The sequence below is a fragment of the Cupressus sempervirens genome, chromosome 10 (genome assembly GCF_028749045.1).
Source record: "Cupressus sempervirens isolate cs-2001-9-10 chromosome 10, ASM2874904v1, whole genome shotgun sequence".
NCBI lineage: Eukaryota > Viridiplantae > Streptophyta > Pinopsida > Cupressales > Cupressaceae > Cupressus > Cupressus sempervirens.
This window is the reverse complement of record NC_143127.1, coordinates 627,159,434-627,171,501: the sequence shown is the minus strand read 5'-3', so window position 1 is coordinate 627,171,501 and position 12,068 is coordinate 627,159,434. Positions and strand designations below refer to the sequence as shown.

The 12,068-nt window shown below is 36.5% G+C and overlaps 1 protein-coding gene across 8 annotated transcripts in view; it reads left to right on the top strand.

The window, feature by feature from the left end:
- Nucleotides 1-12,068, top strand: part of LOC149535399 (putative UDP-3-O-acylglucosamine N-acyltransferase 1, mitochondrial) — a 212,211-nt gene that overhangs the window by 113,566 nt on the left and 86,577 nt on the right. For all 8 annotated transcript variants that reach the window (XR_016357009.1, XR_016357006.1, XR_016357007.1 and 5 more), the window contains exons 4-8: nt 8,626-8,675; nt 8,765-8,829; nt 9,061-9,112; nt 9,245-9,315; nt 9,499-9,565. Coding sequence is in view for 4 of the 8 variants with exons in the window: in XM_089804577.1 (XP_089660703.1) it covers nt 8,626-8,675; nt 8,765-8,829; nt 9,061-9,112; nt 9,245-9,315; nt 9,499-9,565 (305 nt within the window). In the remaining 4 variants the exon portion in view is untranslated. The remainder of the gene's footprint in view (nt 1-8,625; nt 8,676-8,764; nt 8,830-9,060; nt 9,113-9,244; nt 9,316-9,498; nt 9,566-12,068) is intronic.

Genomic DNA, 12,068 nt, shown 5'->3' with positions numbered 1-12,068 from the left:
CCTTTAGTCATTGTTATCTTAGTGTCATACCTCTGATCAGCTCATCATACCTTTTTCTCCCCCTTGTGTTCGCTACGGGGTGTGAAAAGGTCATCCAGTATCACTCTAGATTTGTGAGACATTGCACTAGTCTTTCCAGGCAACAACACCCCTCCAGTGGTTCTCAGAGACGATTCAGGGCTCTTGATTGCTTGCAGTTATACCCTTCTGTGATCGATTTATTTTTGCTAAGGAAGGACCCCTAGTTCTTGCCTTGGTTTTTCTGCTCTTGCTTCTCGCTTTTTCTTGGACCCTGTTTGGTGCTCCTTTTGTCAGCTTCGAGCCACTTGTTCACAATCTCCATTTGTCCATCTGTCTAAGGGTGGTAACTAGTACTGGGTGACAATTCTGTCCTTGCCAACCGAAACATCCAGAAGAGGCTGATAAATTGCCCATCCCAATCATTGAAAATGTTTTGCAGTAACTCTTGTAGACGAAAGACTTCTCTAAAAAACAGATCGACAAATTGTGTGGCCTGAAAATCTAAGGGGATGGCGAAGAAATGTGCGTACTTTGTCACTTTGTCAACCACCACGAAGATAAAATCGTTTCCATTCACCTTGGGAAGTCCAGTTGTGAAATCCATCGAGATACTTTCCCACTTCTATTCTGGAATTGGCAGAGGTTGTAGTAACTCGACGGGTAGAGTATGTTCAAATTTGTTCTGCTAGTAGACCACACACTCTCTTACATAGTGCAATACGTCTCCTTTAAGACCTTCACATGAAAACCTCTCCCTGAGACATCTGTAAGTTTTGAGGAAGCATGAGTGTCCGGCCAAGGGTGAGTCGTGTACCCCCTTAAAGATTTTCTATTGCAATTTGGATTCCGACACTAAATATATCCGACTCTTATAGTAAATGATGTCATCCACCACTTTTTACCGATCATCCTGGGTGTTGTCATCCATTAGTTCACAGGCAAATTTGTTTTTGGAATATTCTACTAACAAATGTGCTTTCCAGCCAGCTGAAATTTGGGTCAGTAAGTAGATGGAGGGTTTCTTGGACAAAGAATTTGCAACCACATTGTTCTTTCCTTTTACATATTCAATGTCAAAATCAAAAGCTTGAACCTTGCTTACCCATTTTTGTTGCCTCTCGTTCAAGTCCCATTGCTTTAAAAAATGTCTCAAACTATTGTGATCCGTATGAACGACAAACTTGGCACCCACCAGATACTGCCGGAACTTGGTTAGTGCATGTACGATGGCCAACATTTCTTTGTCATAAATGGAATATAAGCGTTCTGTTTGCGTAGGCTTCCTGCTCTCATAGGGCATGGGGTGTCTATCTTGCATCAATACCGCTCTAATGCTTTCTCTGGATGCATCGCACTCCAGAATGACGGTTGAGTGAAATCCGGTAATGCAAGTATGGGACAAGTGCTCATTGCTTCTTTTAGCTTATTAAAAGTGAGTTGCGCCTTTTCATTCCACTGGAAAGAACCCTTCCTTGTCAGATTCGTTAAGTGTGCATTGAGCTGAGAGAATCCTTTAATGAATCTCCCGTAATAACTGCAGAGTCGAAAAAATCCTTATAATTCCGTGAGTGATTTTGGCGGAAGCCAATCAAGGATAGCTTGAATCTTCTCCTGATGGACTTGAACTCCATATTTACTGACAACATGCCCCAGGTAAAATATTTCTGTCATACCGAATTTACACTTGGATCGCTTGGCGAACAAAGACTGATCCTTCATGATCCTTAGGACTTGATCCAGATGTTTCAGGTGCTCTTCCCATGTCCTGCTATAAATAAGAATATCATTAAAAAATACCAGTAAGTACTTAATGCAATTGTTTGTTGAAGATGCGATTCATGCATGATTGGAATGTGATAGCTGCATTCGTTAATCCGAATGGCATGACCAGAAGCTCATGATGCTCGTACTGACAATAGAAGGCTATCTTTTTCACATCTTCTTCCCTCATGTAGATTTGATGGTATTTGGAATGAAGATCTATTTTCGAAACATAGATTGCGCCATGCAATTCATCCAACAACTCATATATCCTTAGAATGGGATATCTATTTTTATTGTCTTTTGTTCAACGCACGGTAGCTCATGTACATGTGTATTGTTTCGTCCTTTTTGACCAATACCACTAATGATGCAAAAGGGCTAGAATTGGGACGAATCCATCCTTTCTCAAGTAGTTCCTGAATCGTCTTTTTGATCTCATTTTTGAATTTCTTGGGATGGTGGTAGGGTGTGGTTATGACCGGCTTGGCTCCTACTTCCAGCTCGATAGTGTTCAAACCCTCAATGAGGCAGTATGCTAGGAGGAATTTCTATGAAAAATTTGTCATGATCACTCAAGATATTCTAGAGATCATCCTGGGGAGGTGTCTGTTGCCCTTTTATAGGCTCTGCTGAGACAAAATAGTGTGCAGCCCAAGCAATGTCATCACGCCAAAAAATTGCCTCCATCCGATGTGTGGAAACTTTCTTTAGACCTTCATTTTCCATTCTACAGAGAACAACTTTCTTTCTATCAACAACAAAATTGAAGTCCATCCATTTGAAGCTCTGAGTGTATTCATCAAGTGTCTCCATCCATTGTATGCCCAAGATAAGCTCCATATCATCAAGGCCCACTATGAAGAAATCCTTGGTCACCGTGTGATTCGCCATTGTGATACTTAGCTGAGGAACAAGGTGTGTGCAAGGTTGAAGATTCCCTCCGGCAATCTTGACCTAGAATCCTGCATGCGTTTCCCTAGGTAGACCTCTTCGCTTCACTAGAGATGAGTTTAGGAAGTTTAGAGTGGCCTCACTATCGAGCATCACCATAACCCTTTGTCCTTGAAGGGTTCCCCGTATACGAAACATTGTGCACCTCGAGCTACCGGCTAGGGCGATAGTTCCTCTACGCCATACCAATGTTGCAATTCTTTTTGTATGGTTCAAACTAACCATTTTGGTGTCCTCGTGGGGTTGGTTGTCTTTGGAGGTTATATCTTCCTGTTTGTCCTCATCATCAGACACGAGTTCAATGTAGTGGATTTTTCCTTTCCTGAGGCATTTGTGCCTAGGTTCCCATGGTCCCTTGCAGTTGAAACATAATTTCTTCCTATGGAGCTCCTGTCTGGTAGCTTCGTCCAACGACAGCTTTCTTGATAGAGGTTTGTTATCTTTGTCCCTTGGAAACATCGACGGTTTGGAATGTGAGTAACTTCGTGAGGATGACGCTGATGATGATGCCATACTCCTTGCCTTTTTAATGGCCTGTGATAGGGTGGCAGGATTGAATCCTTTTACCCAACCCTTTAGTGGTTCTGTCAATCCGTCCATGAAAAGCACTATTCGTCTTCTTTTAGAAATGTCCGTGACCAAAACAGAGAGTTTTTGAAATTCCGCAATGTACTGGTCAACTAATCCAATTTGCCTCAATTGTACCAAATCTTTGAAATTGAGTTCCGAATTTTTACTATCAAATTGATCTATCAATCTCTCAGTGAATTACGCATAGATATTTATTTGATCGTGCCTTAGTGTGATGGTGCCGTGATGCCACCACTCATGCGTAACTCCCTCCAAGTGTAATATTGCAAATTTAATTGCTTCTTCTTCTAGCATAGGATTAAGTTGGAAGAAAGTATCAGCCTTCATTACCCACGCTTGCCTAGGTATGGATTTGGATCCGTCAAGTGGAGACAAATTTACTTTACTTAACTTCCTTTTACTTTACTTGACTTCCTTTTGAGATCATCGTTAAAATATCCTCGGTTTTTGCCTCCCAAATATCTCATCCTTAGATTTGTGTAATCTTTGTAGGATATATCTTCCTCCTTTCGCATTCCTCCAGTCTTCTCTCAGCTGTTGTTGCATTTCTTCAAAGGTCGGTTGCTTCCCTCCGTGTGATGCCTCCATTTGTGGGGGAAAAGGTGACATGGAAGGTCAAGAGCATGCTAGATGAGGGTTTTCTTTACTCGACACCGAGTCCGCACTGTGACCATTTTGTTCACCAGATATTTTATTATTTGCCAACTTCTTGAGAGTTTCTTCCATGAGCCACTGAGTGTCATTGATCTGTGCTTGATTCCTTGCAAGTTCTCTCAGTAGTGCCACGAGTTCAACAACTGTGGGTTCCGATTTGGTAGCCATTCTATCAACAGAATGGGTTCTTCTTCTCTTTCGATTGTACACTCTCATTTATTGTCCACAGGCTGGCAGGATCAAAGCTCTGATACCACTATAATGTTCTCAACCTCCAGTGACTGGTTGGATGCCCTCAAGACCAGTACCGTACGGTATGCAGGGTGTACGACATAGGCTAGGTTGGAGTCTGTATGATGGGATAAAGATGCTGGTTCATACGGTGGCAACAACAAGTGATAGCAAGGCTGTATAGTATGTACTATATGGCTGTACGGTGGGTTAAATGTGAGGGCTGTACGGTATGATATCTATACAATAGGTTGTATGCAAATGTTGTATTGTATGAGGGCCGTATAGTATAGTGATGGTGGACGATGCACGAAGGGCAAAATGAAGGCTGTATGGTAGGGCCGTACAGTGTAGGGAGAGAAGTTGTCCCACAAAGGGCAAGGGGGCCGTACGGTAGGTAACGTAGCCACAGGAAGATGGACTTTGTATTGAATGAAGTGGATGGTTTATAGATAGAGAAGAAATGCTCAGACATGCAATAAACTTAGAGATTCAAATTTAAAAGCCAAAACAAGAATTGAGATTAGACATGAACAATCGTTCAAATTAACATTGCCAAAAGATGGTGCTCCGATTTGCCAGATCTGAGTGAAGTGTTACAAGTGATGGAATAGGGTGAGGGTTGAATCCCACTGAAACTGGACAAACCAAATAGGGAAGGTCTTTCACTTCCGAAATGGCGAACAACAAAGAACTCGAACAGGAATTCTCAGTACAAAGAAAATAATCCAAATTGCATACCTACAACTTCCTACAAGCCGTGCTTAAATACCCGTTAGGAAAACTTTCCGAGGGTGTAGAAAGATAACCGATGGCTAAACTTACCTACGGAAACAAAACTATAATTGGTCCGAGATAATTTAAATCAATCGGCCCATTAACAATGATTTGATTAATAATCTATTTTATGACAGGGATACTACATACAACAAAAGCACTCACCCTCAGGTTGCATTCTTCAACTACTTTTTTGCCTTGATGACATCTTTTTTGGCTAAAACTTACTAAAATCTCTATTTTCTAGATTTGTTGGCGATTCTTTTTGGCTCTTAAAATTTCACAAAAATAATTTGTGCCATGAAGGTTTGTGTGGTTTTGAAAGTCTTAATTTGAGCTTCGTGAGGGGGGCTCTCACTTGTTATTCCATGTCCCTTGACCTAGGTTGGGGTGTTACCTCCATACCCTTGCAAGGGGCATTGCCACTTGATTCTATTGGGGGTGTTGCTTCGATACCCTCAATGCTGCCAACTACATTAGAGGTCCAGGTGACAATGTACACTTCCAAGTTCATGTTCAAGTCTGTCTACAATTTCTCATTAGTCTTCCCTAATATTAGTTGATGTTTATTTGTCATCGTGAAGACAAATTTTTGTTTTGGGTGGAGGGGAATGATGTTGTTAGCATACAATCTCTATTAGTATAGTTCAATAATATTGGCTATTCAACTATGTATTAAATAATTGTTCATAGTAAGTGCTTGTCAGCTTTGGATACTTATAAGCCTAGGTTGGTTGATGGTTAGGTTCTTATTGGCAACCATTGGGTCATTTTAAATAGATTGTGTAGGGTCAGGGAATGTAGTATGATATAGTTGGATCGACTCTGATTCCTTGCTGACCATCTCTTGTCTTCTTTTGTAATATTCTCATGTGCGATTAAAGATATTACTCCTGTATTTGGTATGCATTGTCATCTCTATTATTAATTGATGTATTCATTTTATCAAATTGAGTAGTGAACACTAATACAATGCATGTGAATATGGGTTGATGATCTGAGCTTTTAATAATATCATTTTCATAGCCACAAAGGTGGTAGAACGGAGATTGGGTACAAAATTGATTTTCTTGGCTTGAACAATATTACAATTTTATTTGTTTGACCAAGAAAGCAATCAGTGAGTAGCCCAATTATTCTGTTCGAGATTAATCCTGAATCATGACAGACCTCTTTGATTCATTTCCCAATTGCTGTTCCATAGGATGTAAAATACCTAATTTCACTACATTTCTATCACCATGTTACTCAACCATTTTGAAAGCCTGCAGGCAGAGAGTGGGAAGATTGATTCCATAACTATATTTGTTCATTTGAGTTATTAAATGCATACAGACTACATAAAATATAATCAGTTCTAGCCATACATATTGATGTGTCTTTTTTAGTTATGTAAGAAATTAAGTAGAGAATTTTTAACAAAATTGACACCATGTTTACCAAATGACGCCATGTTGACCCTGATTATGGTTAACTGATTGGAGATCCCCATGCCAAGTCCTAGTTCCCAAACAAAAAATAGGAAGCCTAAGTAATATTTTTGAACTGTAAATCTGATATGAACTTGCTTTGTGTTGGAGACCACCCTGTTATTTAAAACAAGTAGGATGATCATTGATATCTCTTTCTAAGTCCTTGGCATGTTGAGTAACTGGGATTGCTTCTGCAAATGTAATAACATTTTCATCATATTGATGTGTTTCAAATGCAGATTTGGATCTCATATAAATATCAGAGGAGACATGTCTCATGAAGAGACAGGTCTCTATGGTTTAATCATCATTTAATTAATAATAATATATTAACAAAAATAATAATATGTATAATATATATATCTCATATACTATGCATTATATAACATGAATACATATATATAAGAAATGATGATTTACCAATAACAATAATGTATTTGAGATTGAATCAATTGGATTGAAGGTACAACCTTAACACTCCCTCTTAGCTAGGGAGGATTTATGGAACACATTATGCTCTCAAGCATATGGAGAGGCATCATCTCAATATGATATTCCTAGAATGACATATTAGAGATATAACGTATATCCATCAAATCAGATGTAATTCAACTAATGTTATTTCATCAACACTCCCTCATAGTGGGGGAGGATTTAAACAACACAACCATCTCACAAAATGGTGGTTTGATTCTGAACAATGTTAACAATCTCACATCCTTGTGATATGAGCACTAGCATCAACACCAATATGCCTATCAACAATTATATTATTATATATCCGAGAAGGATGAGTTATCTGATCTCCAACACATTGTGGGACAACAACTAAATATTGTCAATCAGATAACAACATGATCTTACTGACATCACCTTAATATAGTATCCATTATGATAGTATCATGACTTTCGGCATACACGGGGACATCAACTTAATGTAGTCTGTCATGATACGTTTGTTATCATGATCTCCAACACATTTTGGGGCAACAATTTAATGTAGTCTATCATGATAATAGAGCAAGAACACAATGTTAAATATGTTAGCCGTGTGAGAAATTGAAATTAAATAATTTGTGTCTATAGATCTATTATGGGTATCTATACTTTATTACAATATTATATGATTGTTCATTGATTGTATATATATTATATACATATATATAATATTATATATATATATTATTATCATACATATATAATATTATATATATATTATTATCATACATATATATATACACACACTCTACTAAAATAAGTTGAGCAATTTTAATATCTTGTAATAACTACTTGTTATTTTTCATTACCCCTTACATCGAGATTAGTTGAAGTCGGCGGTAATTATTTTAATCATAACATTCATTTGTCGGCACATTACTTAACCTTGGATTTCCATTACCATGCAGCATCTTTACTATTGTCTTCACCGTCGTACTAACCGACGGGATAGTCCTTCAAATGGGTCACGTCTTTCTTCATAACTTGTGACACATATATATAAATGCGATGGATAGAATACGATAAAAAACCAAGGCAATCGAATTCTATTCCCATTGCATATCAATTATAATACTTATTTTTCAATACATTTGTAAACAAGATATTATCATATATAATTATTCTTCTATTAATTACTTGATCAATTCAAATATTAATATTAAGATATTATAGTGTGGTCATATCTACCTTAAGAATATAAAGTCTTTCATATCATTACATATATAGAAATAGAGATTTACACCAAAGAGAAGATATATATAAAACTTTACACACAAGAACTGCACATGTAGAGAAGAAATGGGCATAATCATAAAGTATCAAATAGCTTATCTGATATTAGTATGTGTAGGAAATCAAATATATGCATATATGTATGTATATGTATATACATATACATACGTATATGTATGTGTAGACCTATTCCATATACTGATATCAATTTTATCACATTCAACTGTGGCTATTACGTTAACATGGCAGAGGATTTCACACATATCATTACTTAGTGCATTAATCCACGAAAAAATAGATTATAATAGCTAACTGGAGTTGATTCTATCAAACTTGGATGATGTTGTGTTTTAATCTTAGGGTTTTTTGATTTTGCTTATGTCTTCAGAGCATAAAAGACGTCAAATTTTACGTGGTGCATATTGATGAACAGGATTTGGTCATTTTGTGGATGAACTGGGTGTAATGGTGAAGAAACCCCAGGTTATATTTGGCTTGATACATTGCAGATTATTTTCATTCCATCTCTTATTTACTATGATACTTGACAATATTTTGGCTATTTAATACAGTTATTGTATGCAAGAATTGGAAACCACGTGGAAATAGGAGCCAATACATGTGTTGACAGAGGCAGGTGAAGTGCTCCTAATCTCTCAGTTCAGTCGTGGGAATATTTCCTATCCACCTCCTTTTTGGCCTGGATTGGTTTGTGATTAATCATGTATCTATTACTAACATATTATTTTAATCAATTCTACACTAACATTAAATGTAGTGAGATATTTTACGCACTTGTGTTATAAATGTGCTTATGGATAAATTGTTGTAACAAAAGATGGTAATGTCGATAATATCACTGTTGCAGCTGGCGAGATACAACAATAGGTGATCACACAAAGATTGATAATCTAGTTCAGGTCCATTGCTTTCACTGAGGAGATTCTGATGAAGACATTCTTTATTTTTGTGTAGTCTCTTTTATGTTGGATGACTTTTGCTTTGAATGCTTCTGTATCAGTGATCTGATTGGTAGCCTGTTGAACTTGCAGATTGGACACAATGTGGTCATTGGACAGTGTTGCATGATTTGTGGGCAAGCTGGTATTGCAGGATCCGCAACGTATGCAACTTTTCTCAATTGCTTTTGATTTTTCTTTTGGCTTTTGCAATTTAAGAGGAAGTAGGAACTCTCTTTCTATTCGCATATGTCAACTCTTGTGAAGAATACACAAATTGTATGACATGTGAAATTTTGAGTGCAACTTGTTATCAGTTTTCTTTTTTCGCTGTTATAACTTTGCAGATTGGGTGATTATGTTGTCATGGGGGGAAGATCAGGAGTTAAAGATCATGTTTCTGTTGCTTCCAAGGTTTGTAGCTTGATCCTGATTATGATATTTTTTGGGTTATTTTCACAGAGATATTTGCTTGATTGAAATTAAAAGATGCAATTTTATTGTTTTAATCCTTTTTATATGATAATACAAAACAGAATGCAATGCTTTGTATATCAATCTCTATCTGTAAGTTACCTAAACACGGAATATTGTAAGCTGAACACAGTAGTTGCATTCAAAGCTACATTGAGCAACCTAACATCTATTGCAATACAAAGATTTTAGTAAATGTTAAGTGATATTCAACTCATAAAAGTAGAATAACCAAACATCCCAACTTTATAAGCAAGATAGGTGTACTAAATTCGACTAAATGACTCCCACGCTACGTGTGTAGAACACTAATTTTTAATGTTATCCAAACAATTGCCTGAGAAAAAAATAAAAAAGTTATCTGTAGCTCTTTAACTATAAATTTTTCTTGCATCCAAAGCAACCTTTAGTACAAAATTCTGCCCACTAATACTAATTCTAACCTGTGCAATCTTAGTTATATTATTGATAACTACAAACTAACAATAGACATTCTAGGTCATCTAAAAATAGGTTTCTCCAAATAGCTTGTTTCTTTGAAAGCATGATGGTAAAAAGTAATGCATCGACTATTTGGCTCTTGATGACAGCTAACATTTTAAATTTGATCCTTTTATATCTCTTCTGTGCTTCTGCCCTAATCGGCAGGTTTTGAGTGTAAAATTTGCATTTTCCTTTGTTGTTGGATGCGTGACTGATAACTAGGGTTACTTTTCAGTTTTCACCACGTACAGCATGTGCTTGCAATACTTTTGACATGACTTTTGATTTGCCTTTCAGAATCTGCTGAAACCCTTCAAAACTGTTAATTCATCATAGTAAAAAAGATTGCAAATCAGTTTAAAATCCTTCTGTTACATGTGAATTGATCTTTAGAAAATGATTGTTGGTTTGAAACTTGACACTACATGATTTTTTTTTGGTACATAGGCTTTGTTTGGGGATCATCGTGTATACTTGTGGCATAGAAGATTCACATATCTCTGGTTTGGCTTTTAGATTTGTTCTTTATTTGTTGGATACAAGGTCAGAATGTTCTTGAATTACCTAAAAGGAGATCATCTTAAATCACCAAAATTGATTAAATGACATCATATCACAAATAAGGGAAACATGGTAGTATGCTACGAGATTGTCACAAATTGGGAAACACAATACAAAACAATATAAAAGAAAAAATACTCTCTAATGAGCATGAATGCAAGAAAATATTGTAGATTACCAAAAAAAAAAAACGTTTGTAGGCTGAGAAAAGTAGGAAGCTAGAGTTCTGAGCTGAGAATATAGTTGGGTTAGCATGCAGTCTTGCCAACAATGACATAAGTTTGTTGTGAATAAAGGCTTGTCAAACAAAAACCAAGTAAGAATCCATCAATATAGTTTTCACTCATTGAAATTCAACCACATCTGTCTGAAATATTCTTTTTCCTTTTAACTATATCTTGTGTAATCATGCTGCTGTAATGCATCATCAAGAATGTTCATCAACCTTATTCTCTATTTCCTTATCAGCTTCTTGATATTGTTCATCCTCTAGCTGTCTTTTCTACACCTATTGTCTTTAGTATTTACATGCCACTTTAGCGCATTCTATCATAGGATCATTGACCATAACTTGATGTTCTATTATCTATTGTATTTTCTTCACCTAAATGTACCAAATTCACCTGACATGAACACTATCATAGCTTGACTTTTTTGTTTAGACTATGTAAGCTTCTTCAACATTTCAGACCACACTCCATGATCCATGAGTTCTCTTCTCTTGTTTCCGCTTCCTGATGATTGATCATGGAGTGTGATCTGAAACATTGATGTAGAATTTTTTTTATAATCTAATCTAGGAAATTTTCCAGCTATCATTATGGACCTTGGAAATTAATATCTCTAATTGAACATTATCATACTTTGCACTCGCTTTTTTTGGCAAGGCCCACTTATAGATGCATGATGTCTAAGAGTGGCTTTTAATTGGTATATATGAGATCTATAGAAGATGGGTATGAATCAAATCATTAAAAAATATTCGGTGTCCATCCAAAGTCTGCTCTGAAGTTGTTGGAATTTTTTTTCAAGATTAAGTAATGAATCTTCCACATATACTTTTATTCTAACGCACACTTGTAGAGCTGAATTGTCTTCTAAAACAAAAGCCTATTCATCTAACTGCAATCCTACATTGACATAATTAAAAAAATATTATCCTTTGGCATCAAATTTGTTATCTTTAGTGAAGATGTCAACTGAGATTAAAATCACTAGCACTTATGGAAATTGCTGAAGTTGAAGCAGAAAATTGAGAGAAAGTTATCCTGGTCTTTGGCAATAGAGTTTGATGTTGAAGAAGCATATCAATTTATAGCCTGATACTAGAGTCCTCACAATAACTGGATCATCAGGATCTAAGGTTATAGACATATCACACTTTGCAAAAATAGTCTCC